Source organism: Meleagris gallopavo, chromosome 1 (genome assembly GCF_905368555.1).
Source record: "Meleagris gallopavo chromosome 1, MGAL_WU_HG_1.1, whole genome shotgun sequence".
NCBI classification, from domain to species: domain Eukaryota; kingdom Metazoa; phylum Chordata; class Aves; order Galliformes; family Phasianidae; genus Meleagris; species Meleagris gallopavo.
The window spans coordinates 67,672,407-67,689,488 of record NC_139404.1 but is presented as its reverse complement, the minus strand read 5'-3'; the positions used below and the strand labels follow the sequence as shown (position 1 = coordinate 67,689,488).

Genomic DNA, 17,082 nt, shown 5'->3' with positions numbered 1-17,082 from the left:
AGCTTCAGGTTTCAAACCATAAATGTGTATAAATATACATATGTATTTGTATGTATACAGAAGCCAAAACATTTTGACGCTAGACTTCTGTTTATACAAATAGTTCTGTATCTCTGGTCCATGTTTCCCTTTCAAGAACAGTATTAAAGCTGAACAAGTCTTTCCATAAGGCAAGATGCTTTTGTTGCAGAAAAATGACATCAGACTCCCTCTGCTCTCTGTTTCTGTGTTCTGGCAAGGGAATTGAAAGAACATTTGTTGTCACCATGCTCGTATTAGGCATTTCCAGGGGAAAGTGACAGACATTGTAGCTAACAGAACAACCATCTGCATCAGGTGCTGACTCTCACCAAGACCAGGAGCCACAGAAACTGTGAATAAGGCCTATTTCTAAAGGACACAGGCTGTTTGTCTGTGCTGCACCAAGAGGGTGTTTCTGGACAAAGTGGTTTGCTTTGGCTGCCAATGGATAAGTGTTTGTTTGTTTAGAGAAACTCTCTCTCCTGCCCTTTGCCTGACTTTCCCCCAAGAGGGAAAGTAGAATGACAGCAGAGAGGCAGCCTGGGCTGGTCAGCAAGAACCTTGCTGGGTTGAGGAGGAGGTAAGGAGCTTATGTCCCTGCTAAGAGCAGGGAGCTGAGACTTGGAGCTTTCTGCCTTCACAAAGTTAATGCCTGGTAGTTTAATTCCCACCAAGTTCCCAGTGCCTAGTCTGTCTCTCAGTTATCTACCCAGGTTTCTAAGCTTCAAACTACTAATCCTAACATCCTCCTTCTTTCTAGTCAATGCTGTTAAAGTTTCTCTACTTTTGATAGGAGTTTCTGGTGCAGCAGCTGTCCTCAAAGGGAAAAAGCAAGAGAGGATGACACCGCCAGGCAAACTCTGTCACAGAAAGGCCAGAAATGAGTAATTCCATCCCAGCAGCTAAACACCACTTAGACCCTTCCCATTTCCTTCTGGTGATGTGGACAGCTTAGCTTCAACTCGGCGTGCTGACCTGCCTTTATTTACCAGCACTAATCCCCAGATTTAATGGGTAACTAATGGTTGGCGTCTGAATGTATGAATATTTCCATTGACAGGTTAGGGAGCCAGCAAACCAGAGGCTGAGATAAAACAAGAGGTTGGGGACACAGGTGGCTTGGGACCCCAGTCTGAGCTGAGGAGGTAAAGGGACAAATGAGCCTTATTTTATTTTACTTTATTTTATTTATTTTATTATATGAGAATACAAGAAAGACTATTCAGAGCAGCAGCTGTGAAGCAAGATAAACAGCACGAGAAAGCAAGGCTGAGAACCAAGAACATCTCTAGAAGTAGAGAAAAGCAAAAGAAACGGCCTATGGCTCTCTTTGGATAAGCACCTGTAGGCACGGTTAAGGAGTGTTTGTGGAATACTTTGTTGACATGCAAAGGCAAGTGGGAAAGCTAAAAAAAAAGGAACTCGCGAATGTATACGAGTGATGTGAGAACTTGTAATAAATGACTTGGATCGTTCACATCTGAGTCCGTGCCTGGTTGCCACATTATTATTTTATTTTATCTTGATATGAGGATTCAGGTTACATATTAAGTGGAAATTCTTCACTCAAGAGGGCAGTGAGGCCCTGGCACAGCTGCCCATAGAAGCTGCGTGTGCCCCATCCCTGAAGGAAATCAAGGCCAGGTTGGATGGGCCTCTGGGCAGCCTGAGCTGGTTGGCAGCCCTGCCCACAGCATGGGGTTGGAACTGGGTGAGCTTTAAGTCCCTTCCAACCCAAAACATTCAGTGGTTCTTATGATTGTGTGACTGTATGATCTTGCTAATAATGGGCAAAGGAGCATTATGAATATATATGTGTATATATATACACGATAAGGTGATAAGGACAGACTCATAGAAGGGGTGAAACTAATAGAGATTGTTCTTAGATGTATTCCTTCTTTGGTGAGGGAAACGAACAGCAACTGTCCAGAGGACACGGCCGGTTTTCTTTTCGCCATTTCCACCCACCCTACCCCGGTTTTGCCGCTCCGTCCCCACCAAGCCTGTGCGGTAGGGAACAGCACGGACTGCAGCGCAGGCGGTCGCAGCTGCCCGCCCTACCCAGGGGGTACCGATGGGCCCAAGCGCGGCCACGCCGCGCCCATTCCGCAGGCCTACGACCCGCCCGCTCTGCTGGTAGCCCGCGGGGATTGGCGGAGCGCTGCTCAGCGGGGCGGTGCGGCAGGGAGGCCGGGCGCTGATTGGCGGGGCGGAGCCGCCGCTTGGGCTGGAGGGCAACGATGGGGGCGCAGCTCAGCACGGTGAGTGCCGTGGCGGTGGCGGGGCCCGCCGTCGCCGGGATCTGCCTGCGTGGGAGCGGGGCGGCGGACGCGGCTTGCTCGCCCCGCTCGGTGCCAGCGCTGCAGCCGGGTTGTGGTGGCCGCGCTGCGGTGCGGGGGGGCTCGGGTTTTTCTCTTTCGCCTCCCGGTTCCTCGGGTTTCCGGTACGGCCTGGCGGCGGGCTGTGCTCCGGGCGGAACCAGCCGCGCCTTGGTTCGCCGCGGAGACGAGGCAGGGGGGAGAGCACGGCCCGGCCCCGTCCTGCCGCGGCCCCGTCGCGGGTGGCCGTGTGAGGGGTGGAGTCCCCATCCCGCCGTTGCCCCGCCCGTGCCGCGGCCGCCGGCCCCCAGCGCGGCTTCTGCCATGGCCGCCTTTGTTCCGCCCCCCCTCCGCCCCGCTCTGCTGCCATTAATAAAAATTCCTTTTCTGTCGCTTATCCTATGTTAGCAGCCGTGAGTCACCAGCGCTTCACTGAGCGGCTCCCGGCCTGGCGCTGCTGCCCCCCGGGGGCTCAGGTTGCTGCGTGCCTTGTGGCTGCGGCGCGTCCAGCGCTGTCAGATGTGAGAACGCTCTGGATGGCAGGCGCGGCTTCTTGTAGCTGCTCAGCCCTTCGTTGCTCTCTTTTTCCCGCTCATCAGCTGATAGTTATTTTAGTTCTCAGTCAGACGCCGGCTGTGCCGTTCCTGTCCCGCTAAACCCCTGGATAACAAACGGCTGTCTGCGGGGCTGTGGTTATTACCGTCAGAATTCAGCTCAGTACTGTGGGAGCTGTGGTGCCCTGCTTCCAAAGGTGATGGTTATGAGGAAGAGCAGCTTTCTATCCCTCTGAGCAGCTGTGGTAGTTCACACTTGCCATCTGATGACCTCAAAATTATTCACAGAGATAGGAGAAAACTTGTTCCGGCACACGGGTGGAGAAGCTGACTTCTGAGGCTATATGCACACAGCTCTCCCTTGTCCCCTGTTATACATTGGTCCTGGGAATGGAACCAGGCCCAAGCGTTTTTAATTCCCATTTTCATTTGCTAAACCACAGCTTCTCTTTGTTCATTTCGGGTAGCCACGTGTTTAAATGAAACGAATTTATTTTAATGCATTAATGTCTTGTTTGCAGCGGAATCTCTTCCACATTCAGCTTACTGTCTCCACTAGGCCTCGCTGTTGTGGTTGCCATTAGGAGTTATTTGCTGCTCTGTCATTGTCTTAAATGTTCCATCTGTTTGTTCTGTGACTCAGTAACAAAAATCCTTCTTAGAGCGGCGGTAATCTCACGGGTCTGCAGGAACTGATAGTGAACTTCAGCTTCTTTAGACACAATTTTTGCAGTAAAAGTGGAAAAACGCAGTGTGCGCATGGCATGGCATGCTTTCAAGTTGTACCAGGTGCTGATAGCTCTTATGTCTCCACAGCAGCATTTTAGGAGATGAGAGTTTATTACTGTCTTAATTGTACACTTGCCACAATTTTGGTAATCACGTAGTACGTCTTGCAGCCTCCTGAAGGCTGTCAGGCTGACAGCAGTGTGATTCCAAAACACTGGTCAGGTCCTTTAAAAGCAAAATGAAAGTTGAGGCTTCACCCTCTTCCATGAATCAGGAGCACTGCATGCAAAGTACATTGCTCAGTTTTTATTTTCAGTTTGATCTCCATCATCCCCCCCCTTTTTTTCTTTTTTTTTTTCACATGGGCTACCCTTGTGATTTTCCCCTCTCCTGTGTTAAAGCATGAAATAACAAATCAGAGAGCTGAAGAGGATTGCTATGAAAAGCAGGAGCTCAGCTTGCTCTTCTGCCCCAAGACAGGGTGAACTCGTATCAGTGTTAGTCAGTACCTGAGGTTCTGCTACACATGGGGGAGCACAGGGAGATGCTAGCAGACAGGGGAACCCCAACGCCAGCCTGAGGACTGAGCTGCTGTCACAGGAAGCTCTTTGCCCCACAGCTTGGCACCTGTCTGCGTGAGCTTGCAGGCGCTGAGGAACATGTGTCTAACACTCTCTGTTTGTGCCACAGCTGAGTTGGGTTGTGACATACCCATTATGGCTCATCTACAGCACTGTCCGGAGGCTTTTTGGGACTCCTCGTCCTGCAATCACTCTGAAGGATCCTGAAGTGAAGTATGCATTGAGGCTGATTGATAAAGAGGTACGTACGTGCATGTGCAGTGCTGAGCAGGACCTCTCCGTGGATGCTGTGAGATGCTGACAGATGCCTACATCTTGGGCAATGTTGCACAGGGCTTGCTTGGGAAAGTAGATCTTTTGAAGGCTGCTGAGCTTTGTTTCTGGTAAAATCGTGCAAATATCTGTATTTTAAACAAAGAACTTATTTATACATGCTCCTTGCCTAGAATGAGTGAGTTCTCAAGCATAAATTCCTGCAAGCCAGCTTAGTCTGGTGCATGATGCTTTGGAAATGACTATAACTCATAGTTTCTGTCAAGTGAGCCTCATGTCATAGAGTGCATCAGCAGGAATTTCTAAAATTACCAGATCTTGCTGCCAGAAGTTGGTAACTCTGCTTGGAGAAACAGGGCACAAAAAGTTAGAAGTCCAGATTTCCCTTGGATAAGCTGATTGTCAGAGGCATGATTTAGAAATCTTGGCTTTCCAGTGTGCAGTCATACTTGAAGATACTTGTAGTGTTGACCTGTTTTAAGTCAATGAGCTAGTCAAAAAGTTATCAGAAGATTTTGACGAAAGGGACTTTGGACTGAGCTTTCCTCAAGGTATGCAGAGTGCATTGAGAGCTTGGCTTTCATTTGTTCTTTCTGTCAAAGAAAGCAATCATTTGGTTCTGAGTCTTTGGTTTATTGGGAAGCAAAAGTTTCCCCATGGCTTGGACAGGGTTGCCATGCAGCATTTATTTCCCATGCATACTGCAGCAATGCTGTTGTGATATATTCCCCATTCTTTCATAAGCTGTGTAGCACGTGGTGGCAGGTACAGGCTGCCCAGCTGCAGAAAGGGGTGGAAGCTAGAGGCACTGCACATGCTTCTGAGAATCAAACTGCTGGCAGGTTTCTGCTGCATCCGTTTCTGACTGAAAATAATTCACTACTTTTTTTTTTTCTAAATACTGATTTTTCTCAGTCTGTTGTCATGTTTTGTGCAGTCTTTTTAATGGGAGGAAGGAACAGCTTTGCTATAACCACCTCAAATGTTGCTGCCTGCGGTAGTTTAATCAGTGAGATTAACTTGGTGAGATTAATTTTTTCTGCAGAGCTGTAGTTATGCATTTTCACTAGCAGTTTGTAACAGCCTCCCAGAAATCTGGTACTGCTAAACTCCTCAAGATTGTCATACCCAGCTGTCCGAGGAGGATGAAATTAGTATTTCTGACACCCACAGTTTGTAATTTACAAGCTCTTAAAAGAGTGGAGCACTTTAAATGGAACACACCTGTCATTACGCAGAAACCTTTTAATGTCTTAAAAGGTCTTAAAGGTCTTAAGGCCTTAAGTTGGGAAGGGAGCAGTGGCACTCAGTGTGGATGTGGAGCCTACTCAAGACGTGTGTGGCAAGATCACAATGTGGATTTTTTCCTTGGAGAGGTCAGCTCACGCAGCCCAACCAAAGACCCTTCTATTTTCAAAGTGTTCACTATTCCCATTGCCACGTTGGTATTCATCATTCCCTTTTCGTAACTGTGAAGCTCTCGGCGACTTCACCAACACAGCATCTAAATGATTTGTGTTTAAAACAAAACAATGAACAAATTAACTCCTTTTTTTTCTGAGTGTAGCTGGGGACTATATGTTCTTCCTTCTTAGATGAAAGTGTTTTGATGGTGCAGTTGAGAATATGGCCTTGCAGAAAGTTTTTCTTGTGGGCTTGCAACTGAAGCAAAGGAACAAGAAGTGTGGCTGACAAGAGAAATGCAGAAGGAGATCAGATTTTACTAAAAACAAAAATGGTCCTGTGATTGCTGGAAATGCCAGCTTTATGTACTGGCTGCCCTGCAGCACTACCAGTGTGTTCAGAAAGGTTCTGTAGGAAGAAACAGTATCTGCAGTTACGACGTTTGGAAAGCACTGGTCTGGGGAACGCCTTGTGCGAAGTCTGTGCATTTATTAGTGCAGCCTAGATCTTTGTGTTAAAGCTGGAAGCCAAACGTATCACTTTGCTCAGCAGCTGGAAACCGACTCAGTTCTTCCTCTGCCTGTCTGCTGCCCTCAGGCACCACCTGAAAGGTTGGTGTTTGTCCCAGTCGTGTAAGGATCCCCCCATTTGGCTTCAAGGCTGCTGCTGGTGTGGCCTCGGTCTAAGACCTTGCTGAGCAGCGTGCTCAGCGTCCTGGCCTTGCGGCAGGCACGAGGCAGAAGCATGGGGGTGCTATGAATTTCTGAGCGTTGCTCACAGTTGTCTGCTGTGATGCACCAAAATACTCGTGTTCCGGTACCTTTGACCCATCTTAAATGGTGCAGTTGCTGTTGAATTCCTGTGTGTTTAATGAGATCTGGAATAGTAGTTAGGGTTTTAACTTGTGGCCCCCTCACAGAACACAGTGTAGTATTCATAGTGCTCAGAAAGCTATTGCTTATTCTTAATCTGTATCAGCATCTTAACTAAGTTTTGCTATTAACATTTAAATATACATCAAAACAGTATTTCGGTATATCTTCAATTTCAACATGAAAGTGAAAAACCTACAAACAAAACATTTTGAGGGAAAGTTAGGTTTTACAAGAATTTGTTTATCAGTTCTTACATTATGCAGAAATTTCAGATAGAGTATTGCTGTCCCCCAAATACTTAATCCTGCAGCAGGCCACACGGGTGCAGTGCTTTTACAGGAGAAATCACAATCAAAATCCCAACAGTGTAGCTGATGATTATTTTTGTTTTTCAGGAAGTAAGCCATGACACAAGGAGATTTCGGTTTGCTCTCCCTTCCATGGATCACGTTCTGGGACTACCAATTGGTATGTTCTGTCTTTCCTTCCTGAGAATCAGAGCCACGTTAATTGTACTGTAAGAGATCTTGTGGGAGATTTTTTTTCTTATATTTTGAACCGTTGAATTTCAAATGTTGCGTGTGTGGCTTGATCTGATAGAGCTTTGCAAAATGTCCCAGCGCTGTGAGTCATGTAACATTAGCACAGAATCATATAATGGCCTGGGTTGAAAAGGACCACAGTGATCATCTGCTTTCAACCCCCCTGCAGTATGCAGGGTCGCCAGCCACCAGACCAGGCTGCCCAGAGCCACATCCAGCCTGGCTTTGAATGACTTGGATTTCAGTGCGGTGCCTGAAATCCAGCGTTCTTCCCAAGAGCGTACATCCAGCTTCTTTCTGGGAAGACAGTAGAAAAAAGAAGCATTGGTCTTTGTATTTTTCTAATCTTAACTTCCAGTGTGTGTTACTCCCATGGCACTTGGTGTCTGTGATCCCCTCGAGGCAATGTTCCCGGCTGCTTCCCAGCTAAGGCATGCAGTTCACCAGCTAGTCTGCTAAGCTCTGAGTCTCATGGAACTTGTTAGTCACCATGGAGTAGATGTTTCCTGAGGCCTTGCCATGTGGCATATTTCCTTCCGTACTAGCTTACTGCTGTTGCTTCTCACTGCTGATGTAAAGTGCTTTTCACTGTGATTTGTGTTAAATAAGGACTTTGGCTGTAGATACCTCTTGGATGGTCTGTGGGTCAGGGGTGCTTGCTGGTGTGATGCATGGGAAGCAAGGAAGCTGGGTGTAGCAGCCATGGGACAGATTCTGGAATGCCACGTGCATGTTTAGTCCAGCACCAGCTTTTGGCTTTTACCAGCCAGTTAGGGTGTTACAGGAAAAAATACAGCTTGCTTATGGAAAGTTGGATTCTGTGTGGCTTCATATGGAGGCTCCCCAGCAGCTGCCCTTCTGCGAGGAGGAAAAGCACTAACGAATAAGGGCATAAAGTATGTTTTCCCTCAGAGAGAAGCACAATAGCCCTGTCATAGAATCATCATAGAATGGTTTGGGTTGGAAGAGACCTTTAAGATCATCTAGTTCCAACCCCCTGCTATATGCAGGGACACCTCTCTCTAGAGCAGGTTGCTTGAAGCCCCATCCAGCTGGGCCTTGAATGCCTCCACAACCTCCTTGGGCAACCTGTTCCAGTGTGTCACCACCCTCTGTGTGAAAAACTTCCTCCTAGTATCTAACCTAAACCTCCCCTGTCTCAGTTTAAAACCATTCCCCTTTGTCCTATCACTATCCACTATTGTAAAGAGCCGTTTTGAGGGCCTAATGGTGTTAAAATAATGAAAAATTGCCCCTGGGTATTCTTCACCTGTGTCTCGTAAGGGTATTGGAAAACCTTTCCAAGGAGTGAAATTCTAGAGGGATTTTTTTTTCCTTATAACATAGGCATTGAGAAAAGAGTTCAGCTAATGTGCGAGAGATTGAAATGCGATTGCTACTTCCAAATTATCAACTGGAGAAAGCTAGTTGGTAGAGCTTTGAGATGGCACGTGCAGTAACTGTCCTCCTGATGAGTCACTGAAAGAAAAATCCCTTGGAAGCAAACTGCTTTTCTTCCTCCCCACAAACAGGACAGCATATCTACCTGTCTGCGCGGATCAATGGAGCGCTGGTCATTAGACCTTACACTCCGATTTCCAGTGACGATGACAAGGGCTTCGTGGATCTTGTTATCAAGGTGAGGATGTCATGCTGTTGTGCAGGCTGGGCAACTTCTGAATCCACCTGTACGCCTGCAGTGCCCTGCGAAGCCTGGTGTGCCAGGTTCTGTTCTGCTCTTTGCCCCTGTGGACTTCCATTCTAACAAGTAATGTGCAATTATCTACAATCCCTGTGGCGTTTTACACACCCTTCTTTAGTGAGCGTGTCTCACAAGATACTTCATAATTTTCTGTACTTGCACACTGCCATTTTCCAGAATCTGTATACATTTGCAGGTGATGACATTCTTTTTCAATGCTTCTGACATAGGAAATTAACCCTGTGTAAGCTGTCTGCTTCTTCAGCTAATGCCATATGCTCTTTGTGATCGTTCTTAAGGGTGCTGAGGATTTTTGTTCTTACTGATCCAGACAGGGTAGATGATTGATTCCGATTTGCTCAAAATCAGGGCAAGAGTGTAATTTTAATCCTTAGTGGAAAACTCAGTGCTTCTTTTTCATCATCAGTCAAATCTGTCTAGATAGTATTTCTTTATGTAGTAATTGTGTCCTATGAATGGGGAACATGGGTACGTGAATATTTGAATGGCAGAGAAAAGGACACGTGCTCATTTTTGTGCTGTGAGATTAATTATTTTGTTGTTTTTTAATAGGTTTACATGAAAGGTGTCCATCCGAAATTTCCTGACGGAGGGAAGATGTCTCAGTACTTAGACAGCCTGAAAATAGGGGATACCATTGACTTCAGAGGACCAAGTGGCCTGCTTGTCTACAAAGGAAAAGGCAAAGCTCAGAAAATATAATTTGTCCAGAGTAAATGATACAAAATCTGGGCTTCTGAACATCATTGGCATTATGGGATTTAAGCAAGTAGAAATACAACTAGTAAGAGCTTCATGCTGTACTCACAGAATCAGGACTCATGTCAGTGTCTGACGCCACGATCCTGAAACTGTCGGAATGTCTGTTGTTCTTTGTGACATCTTCAGTTCACCTTTGTCTGTTTTCTGCCCCTGTTTTACAATGTCAGTTAATTGAAAAATGCTGAGAAGTGATCCTAGGCTTTTTCATTGTTTTCCACATCTCTCTTTGCCAGGTGAGTTTGCTATTCGACCTGAGAAGAAAGCCCAACCGGTTACTAAGAAAGTGAAGTATGTGGGGATGATCGCAGGTGGGACTGGTACGTGTGTGCAAAGATTCATCTTTGGCCTCTGACACCTGCTAGATGTTGTTGGTGTTTTCTCTCACCTGCTCATTTGCACTTTCTCCTTTACTTTCTCACATCACTTACCAGCACTTCTCTTTCAGGGATAACACCTATGCTGCAGATCATTCGAGCAATCATGAAAGACAAGGATGACTGCACGGTTTGCCAGCTGCTGTTTGCTAATCAGGTAATTTCTGTCCTTATTTCTGTTTATGAAGTGTTGTTTAACAAACACAGCTCCACTCAGCAAATGAAGTTGTTGCTGAGGAAGCATGGTGCAGCAATACGTGCTGAGAGGGGAGAAGTGAACAGTAATGCTGAAAGCTTCCCATCTGAAGCACTGTAATTACTTCTTCGAACATTGCCACTGAAGGGCTACCATCCTCACAGCTGATGCTCACTGTCGTGGATCTTATTATTCCGTTTCTAATTCAGAACGTTTTAAAACTCTGGATTCATCTGTGCGAGTTGATAACGTTTTGGGTAGACTTTCAGAGCTGTCTTTCTTAGTGAAAATGTGGAAGAGGTGGACATTGGTCTTCTTCAGCAACTGAATCTCCCCAACTTCAGAGCAGGCTTTGTAAGAGGAGTCTTTTTGAGAATGCTTTATGTGAGCTAAAATTAAAATTGATTTCCAGCAGCTTCATTGACTACAGAGCTGGGGTTCTGCACAGCTGTTTCCTTTCAGTTTTATTCCCTCCGTCAGCATTTCATATGTTTCGTTCACTCTTTGAGCTGTATCATACTTTGCTGCTGGAAAAAGGGAAGGTCCTTTCGACACGTAATGTTCTTGTGATAGAGGGATTTCTTGGCTGACCAGGCAATCCAAGTGGTGGTGTACAGCTGAACTGCACTCCCTTCCTTTGCCTGACATTCTTCTGGTGCTCATCTTTTTGTTTCTAAAACTCCCTCACCATGAATATCTGCTCCTGGATTATGAGAGTTCTTTTCCTGCCTGTGTTTTTTAGCTTCTTTAGGCTTTCCTTCTTGTTCTTCTCTCCTCTGGTATTCACTGTATCCCATTTCCTATGGACTATATCTGTATTACAGAACTGCTATGAGCCCAGTACACTGTCTTCTGTAATCCAACACAGCTCCTTCAGCAGGGTCAAAATAGAACATGTACAAAAAATACTTCTTGTTTTTTTTTTCTACCCAGAAGCAATGATCCAGGTGCCAACAACTGCCCTATTCTGGTGCTTTACTACAGTAATAGGGCACCTTCTTAGGTGCTTTTGGAGTGCCCTCTGGCACTGGGTGATGCAGCTGCAGCATTTGATACCTGCTGAGTGCTTGAAGCTGGTACAGAATGCAGTAGGTTTCTGGTCTGGTGGAGGGTCAGGATTTGCTGTGAGTTAATTCAGAATGACTAACATAGAACTTGAGCTCTAGCAACGTAGAAATCCTATTGCTTCTTGTGAGGAGGAGGGTTTTTTTGAGAGAAACAGTTGCCTGTGTATTAGCAAGAGGCTGTGTAAACATCAGTTGTTGGCTTTAAGGAGTCCCTATACCCAGGCACTGCACAAATATAAAGCAGATGGACAGTCATGAAAGCCTACAGATTAGGTGTTTTTTTTTAATATTTAATGCTATAAAGTATTTTTTGTACATGTTCCATTTTGACGCTGCTGAAAGAACTGTGTTGGATTACAGAAGACAGTGTACTGGGCTCATAGCAGCCCACTTGGAGCTGATCAGACCCAGTTACAGCCCTTCTGGAAGCCTTGCAGTTGCAGGTCCAGAAACAGGAGCCTTCCTGGCAATAGGTGTTGGCACATTCCTCATCACCCCCACGGCCCAGACATTGCCATGTCCTCAGTGCCAAATTATTAAGCTGTGGAGGAGGATGCCAGTTTTAGTCTCTGCCCTTACCCACCTTTCCAAACTGTGGCTGCTTTGATGGGAATAAGGTTTTCTTTTGGTCTTTGATGGTGTTTCATCAGAGAGGAGCAGAACTTGCACAGCCTTTATTGTTTCAATGAGAACTCAGTACCTCCTTGGTTATTTGTTGTTCCACATCTTGTTTAAAAACTGAGCATCTCCATATGGCAGGGTTAATGAAATTTAAAGTGGTGGAGGTGAAATATTGGCCTTTTTATTTCCTGATTGAAAGGCAAAGTTTGGAGGGTAGGAAAATAGACATGTAGTCATGGTTAGTTGGTTTTTTTTTAAATGAAAACTGCTTTTCTAATGTAGGTGTTAAAGGAAGGGCTCACTCTTAAAGTATTACCACTGATTCTGTAATGAGTTCTGTGTTTTGATACAGGTATTGCTTTGTCTTACTGTTTCCAAGGAAGGAATTATTGGGCTAGAATTTGGGGAAGTTCTGAACTTTTTATGCGTTCTGCAATGGGATTATCATTGAAATAGTTTGCGTTTACAGGCTCTCTTCAATCTTTAAAACAGAGTTAAATAACCTGTTCCATTTCACAAAACTACACAGAAGTGTAGCGGCCGTCTGAGGACTGCATTCAAATGCAGAGCCATAACCAGTGTTTCTTTTACCCTGCAGACTGAGAAGGATATCCTGCAACGCTCAGAGCTGGAAGAGATTCAGGTTCAGCACCCCAACCGTTTTAAGTATTGGTACACACTGGATAAAGCACCTGAAAGTAAGATCTGTCACGCTATCTCTACTGGAGCTTAAGTTATGGGTACTAATGCACATGTCTGACAGGAGAAATGCTGCATTGTGTGTATTTCTGAGCTCCTTTGTTTCTTGATGAGTCGCGTTCACGCAACACTGAATCCATCCAGCAGCTTCTTTCTTCACACAGTTGCGCACAGAAGCTCTAGATGTTATGTGACAGTGTTTCCATACCTATGAAGCTCACCTGAGGGGAACGATAGAGTTATGTTCATCCCACGATTAGACCCGATTATTAACCATTATCTACTGTGAGCCAAGGTTACCTTCCTTTCTCCTTCTATGTCATGCCCACCCACATCGGAGGAGAGTCACACTCCATTCCTGGTAGCTTGGAGCAGAGAGGGAGGAGCCACGTGCTTTCTCTTACCTTGTGACCATGACACTGTGGAAGGCATATTCTTGGCCACGGAAACCAGGCTGAACTGTGACACACAGGATGGTGGGGAGGGTCTTAACCATCCCTGGAGTCTGGTGCTCCCGTGTCATTTTCTACAGTAAGCGTTCTCCCTGCATTTCTAAGGCAGCTGGGATACCAGTGTATTAAGGAGGATGGATGTTGCTTTTTCACATTGCTGGAGCTCAAAAGATTCATATTCTTTTCACAGCTTTGCTTGATATTTCGTCGGGGCTTTTAGAATGCTTTCTTAAAAATTCGCTTTTGTTTTCTCCATGCATCAATCCCATTTTAAAAGCATAAGGGGCACATTTTCCTTTTAGCAGGAGTGTGTTGAGAACGCTAATGCTACGGGCTGCAATTTTACTAAAAAAAATACAAATGCACACAGTTTCTAATAAAGTGACCCGTATCTATCTTTTCCTCCTCTTCTCTGCCTCTCCCTACTTCCTTTTTTTTTTTCTTCTTTTTTTTTCCCCTAACAGACTGGGAGTACAGCCAAGGATTTGTGAACCAAGATATGATCAGAGACCACCTGCCCCCACCTCAGAGTGATGTTCTGATCCTCATGTGTGGACCTCCTCCCATGATCCAGTATGCGTGCATTCCCAACCTGGACAAACTGGGCTATGCCAAGGACATGAGGTTCTCCTTCTAATGAAGGCTGATACTTCAGTGATCTTGTGAGGAAGGAAAGAAAAACAGTTAACGGGGAACAAGACAAAGTTAGAGATGGCTGATGCACAGTGCTGGGAAGCTACATTTACATTAGAAATACTTCATTTTTATCTGAATCTCTGGCAAGTTCGACACTTAAGCTTAACTATGCTAACCGTACTGTACGTTACATAGAAACAACCTTCTGGCAGAGACGTAGTGATGCGCAGTTCTCAGCTGTGTTGTACTTGCCACATCTGTCCTGTAGAAAGATTATATTCCGACTCAAGGCAGGAAAGCTTCTTAGGGCAGCAAATACTCATTTACACTCTTCTTAGCACACAAATAGCAGTAATATCCCACTTCCTAACACTGTGCATACCCAGTATTTTATTTGGTGTGAAGTATGAAATATGTAGAATGAGCTGGATCATTCACCCTGCTTATATCAAACTTTAAAGAGATGTTACTGTGTGAGGGCCAGGAGTGTTTTCCTGGTATGCATAATCTTTGCACCATCAGGAGCTTAAGAGTGTTCATTTGAAGGATGACAATTAACCATGTATGACTGAAGTTGTTTAAGTAAGTTGCCTTGTTAATCAAAATAGAGGGGTAGACAGCTATATAAAATTTGTTTCCTGTGTATTTTGGAATAGCCTCTTCTACGTGGAAACACTTTTCCAGCTGCTCACATCCCTGGGCAATGAAAGAAACTCTGGACAGCAGGTGCTTTACTGACTGTCCTGGAAGTCTTTGCTTGTATGTGTGCTGAATACTGAAACAATACTGACGTGTGTATTTACTTTTAAATAACAGACAGTACCATAGGAGTGGGAAACTAATTGTTCTGCAGGTTCTGTGCAGTGAAAAAGTGCTGAGTGAAAACTGGATCTGGTTTTAGTTCTTTGTTTCCCAGAGCTGGGTTAACTAGGCTGGGATTCACTGGGTGGCCCAGCTCAGCACTGGGTGCTGGCAGGTGTGATATGCCTGCACACCTTGCTCTGGCAGAGCTCCAAAGAAGAAAGGATTGCATGGGAACAGCCTTAAGCCACCCAACTGACAGCAGATTCAAATGTATCTCTGAATCTAAAACTCTTTCTTATGTGCTGTTTATTATAGCTTTGATTTGTTTCTTAATATAATTTTTACAGCAGCCTTTCACCTAACCTTTAGCAAAAATTCATGCCTCCTGTGTGCCGTCCTTCTGCATCCACACACACACTGAGGTTGGGGCTGTCCTGCAAGGAGTCCAGGAGACAAAGTCGTGGTCTGGTGATGAAATCACAGTGAGGGAAAGGATGGTGGGTGAAGTCATAGAATCACCAAAGTTGGAAAAGACCTCCATATCACCCAGTCCAATCATTCACCAATACTTCCCCACTAAACCATGTCCCTCAGTACCACATCTGAAGTCATGTGGATGCAAGTTAGCTGCAGGTAGAGGTGTGCCATGTGTGTCACTTTTGTAAAGATTTGGGCAGTAGTTGAGGCTATAACTTGCCCTGCTTTCTTTTGTGCCCGTCCAACGGCTGTATACTGTCCACTTAAAAGGTGAATTTTCAGCATCAATTAAAAGGAGAAAAGGATACTACAGCTAACTTAAGGAACCTGCAAAGAATAATACTTATTGAATAGACGCCTCTGAAATCTTCAGTATTTGATGTGTGTTTCTGAAACTCATTTTAATATTGTGCGCCAGAGGTCAGTCCCTTTATTTTTTTGTGAGGCAAAAAGCAGAAATTGGAGATGAATTGTTTTGCTGCTGGTTTACATCACTGTGGAGTAAACAGTTTTTTTTCCCCATGACTGTATTTAATGAAGTGTTCATGTCAAAAATAACTCGCTGGTGACGCATCAACATTTTTTTATAACTAAATCTGTTTTCTAATTACTGGTTTTTTTTCACATCTCTGTAAGAAATAAATGATGGTGCAGGTGCCTCACCTGTGTGTTACTTATCCCATCATCTTTTACTTCATAAGAGACAAGCTGTAACTGTAGAGCACTTCAGAATGCTTAAAAACTCTACATCTGTTTAGCCGACTTTGTGTGAGAGGTTGTTGCAAGCTGCTGAGTCAAGGATTAAACTACTGCTGTTTTCTGTCTGTCACCAGAATCTATTCGTTTTGCCTTTATTTTCTACATCTTCCTTGTAAACATGAAGCTCTTTAATTAAAAGGGAGATTTTTATATAATCTAATGAAAAAGTGGTGCCCCGATCCCTTTTGCTTGATGGTCCTGTACTGTGGCACTTAAACAAGTAATAAAAGCTGGTTTTGCATCGTTTTGGATTCTCAGATTCATCTGTCTCTCTTACAGTTGTAGCGGAGTGGGTGATGGAAGTTAGGCTAGAACATTCTCACAGTATCTGGAAAATTGAAACAGCTCCAGAAATGTGCTCCGAGAGGCCCTTCTCACAGCCAACGAGCCCCCAGTAAAGGGCAGGGGTGAGGTTTTCTGCTGTTTTTTTTATTCTTTGGGTGAGAAGCACTACTTGATGAAGCTAACAAAGCAATGGCGGCAGGGGTGCCTACCTCCTGCTGTGATGTGTGCTCTTCCCTGCTCTGAGCACTAGAACTCAGTCTCAGTGGTTCCATGCATTAACCAAGCTGCACATGAGCAAATGAGGGGAAAGGGAATAACAAGCAAACAGCACAATCCCTTAACTTTGCTTTTAACAGGCTTAATTATTACACAAATTACCTTTGGATTAGACTGCCTGAGGTCAGCACCTTACATAGTAAAAACAGACATTGAGTTAGAACAACCTGAGGTCTGGCTGTGAATCACCTGGGCCAAGACACCAGCTGGGCTGAATCAGTGAGCAAAAAGTCACAGACTTCACTGAATACATTGCTGTTCATCCTTGCCTTTATTACCCACAGTACTGATTCCTCCCAGAGCCAACAGCGCAGCAGCATGACTTACCTAAGGTATCAGAGCCTTTGGGGGGGGGGTCAGGTCAGTGGTCATCTGCCCCAGTATGTGATTCTCATAGTTTGGCCTCTCTCAGACCAAGGATTTACTGCATGGAGAGCTCCTGCATTGATGCTGGAGCTCTTTGTGCCCTTTTATTTGACTGTGCAGACTATAGCCTTTAATTCTCAGCTGTCACAGCTTTCCCGTTTTATAACTCAGGAACTAAACAGTAACATATGAATGACAGTTTTGAAACTGCTTTTATTCTGTTAAAAGAAAGAAATAAAATTATAAGGACAACCACCACACAAGCGGTCAATACCATCGAATGTA

At 45.0% G+C, this 17,082-nt stretch overlaps 1 protein-coding gene across 1 annotated transcript; it reads left to right on the top strand.

Annotated features, from left to right (window-relative positions):
* Nucleotides 1-2,135: 2,135 nt before the first annotated feature.
* Nucleotides 2,136-16,116, top strand: CYB5R3 (cytochrome b5 reductase 3). Its single transcript, XM_085232272.1, has 9 exons — nt 2,136-2,285; nt 4,316-4,447; nt 7,154-7,226; nt 8,833-8,939; nt 9,576-9,705; nt 10,019-10,102; nt 10,231-10,316; nt 12,642-12,741; nt 13,659-16,116. The coding sequence occupies exons 1-9, from the start codon at nt 2,265-2,267 to the stop codon at nt 13,829-13,831; spliced, it is 906 nt and encodes a 301-aa protein (XP_085088398.1). The 5' UTR covers nt 2,136-2,264; the 3' UTR covers nt 13,832-16,116.
* The last annotated feature ends 966 nt before the right edge of the window (nt 16,117-17,082 follow it).

Excerpts from the sequence above, each read along its gene's own strand:
- CYB5R3 (XM_085232272.1), top strand. The coding sequence starts at position 2,265 with ATGGGGGCGCAGCTCAGCACG. Across the intron at positions 7,227-8,832 it reads CGTTCTGGGACTACCAATTG|GACAGCATATCTACCTGTCT; the intron begins GTATGTTCTGTC and ends CCCCACAAACAG. Across the intron at positions 12,742-13,658 it reads ACTGGATAAAGCACCTGAAA|ACTGGGAGTACAGCCAAGGA; the intron begins GTAAGATCTGTC and ends TTCCCCTAACAG.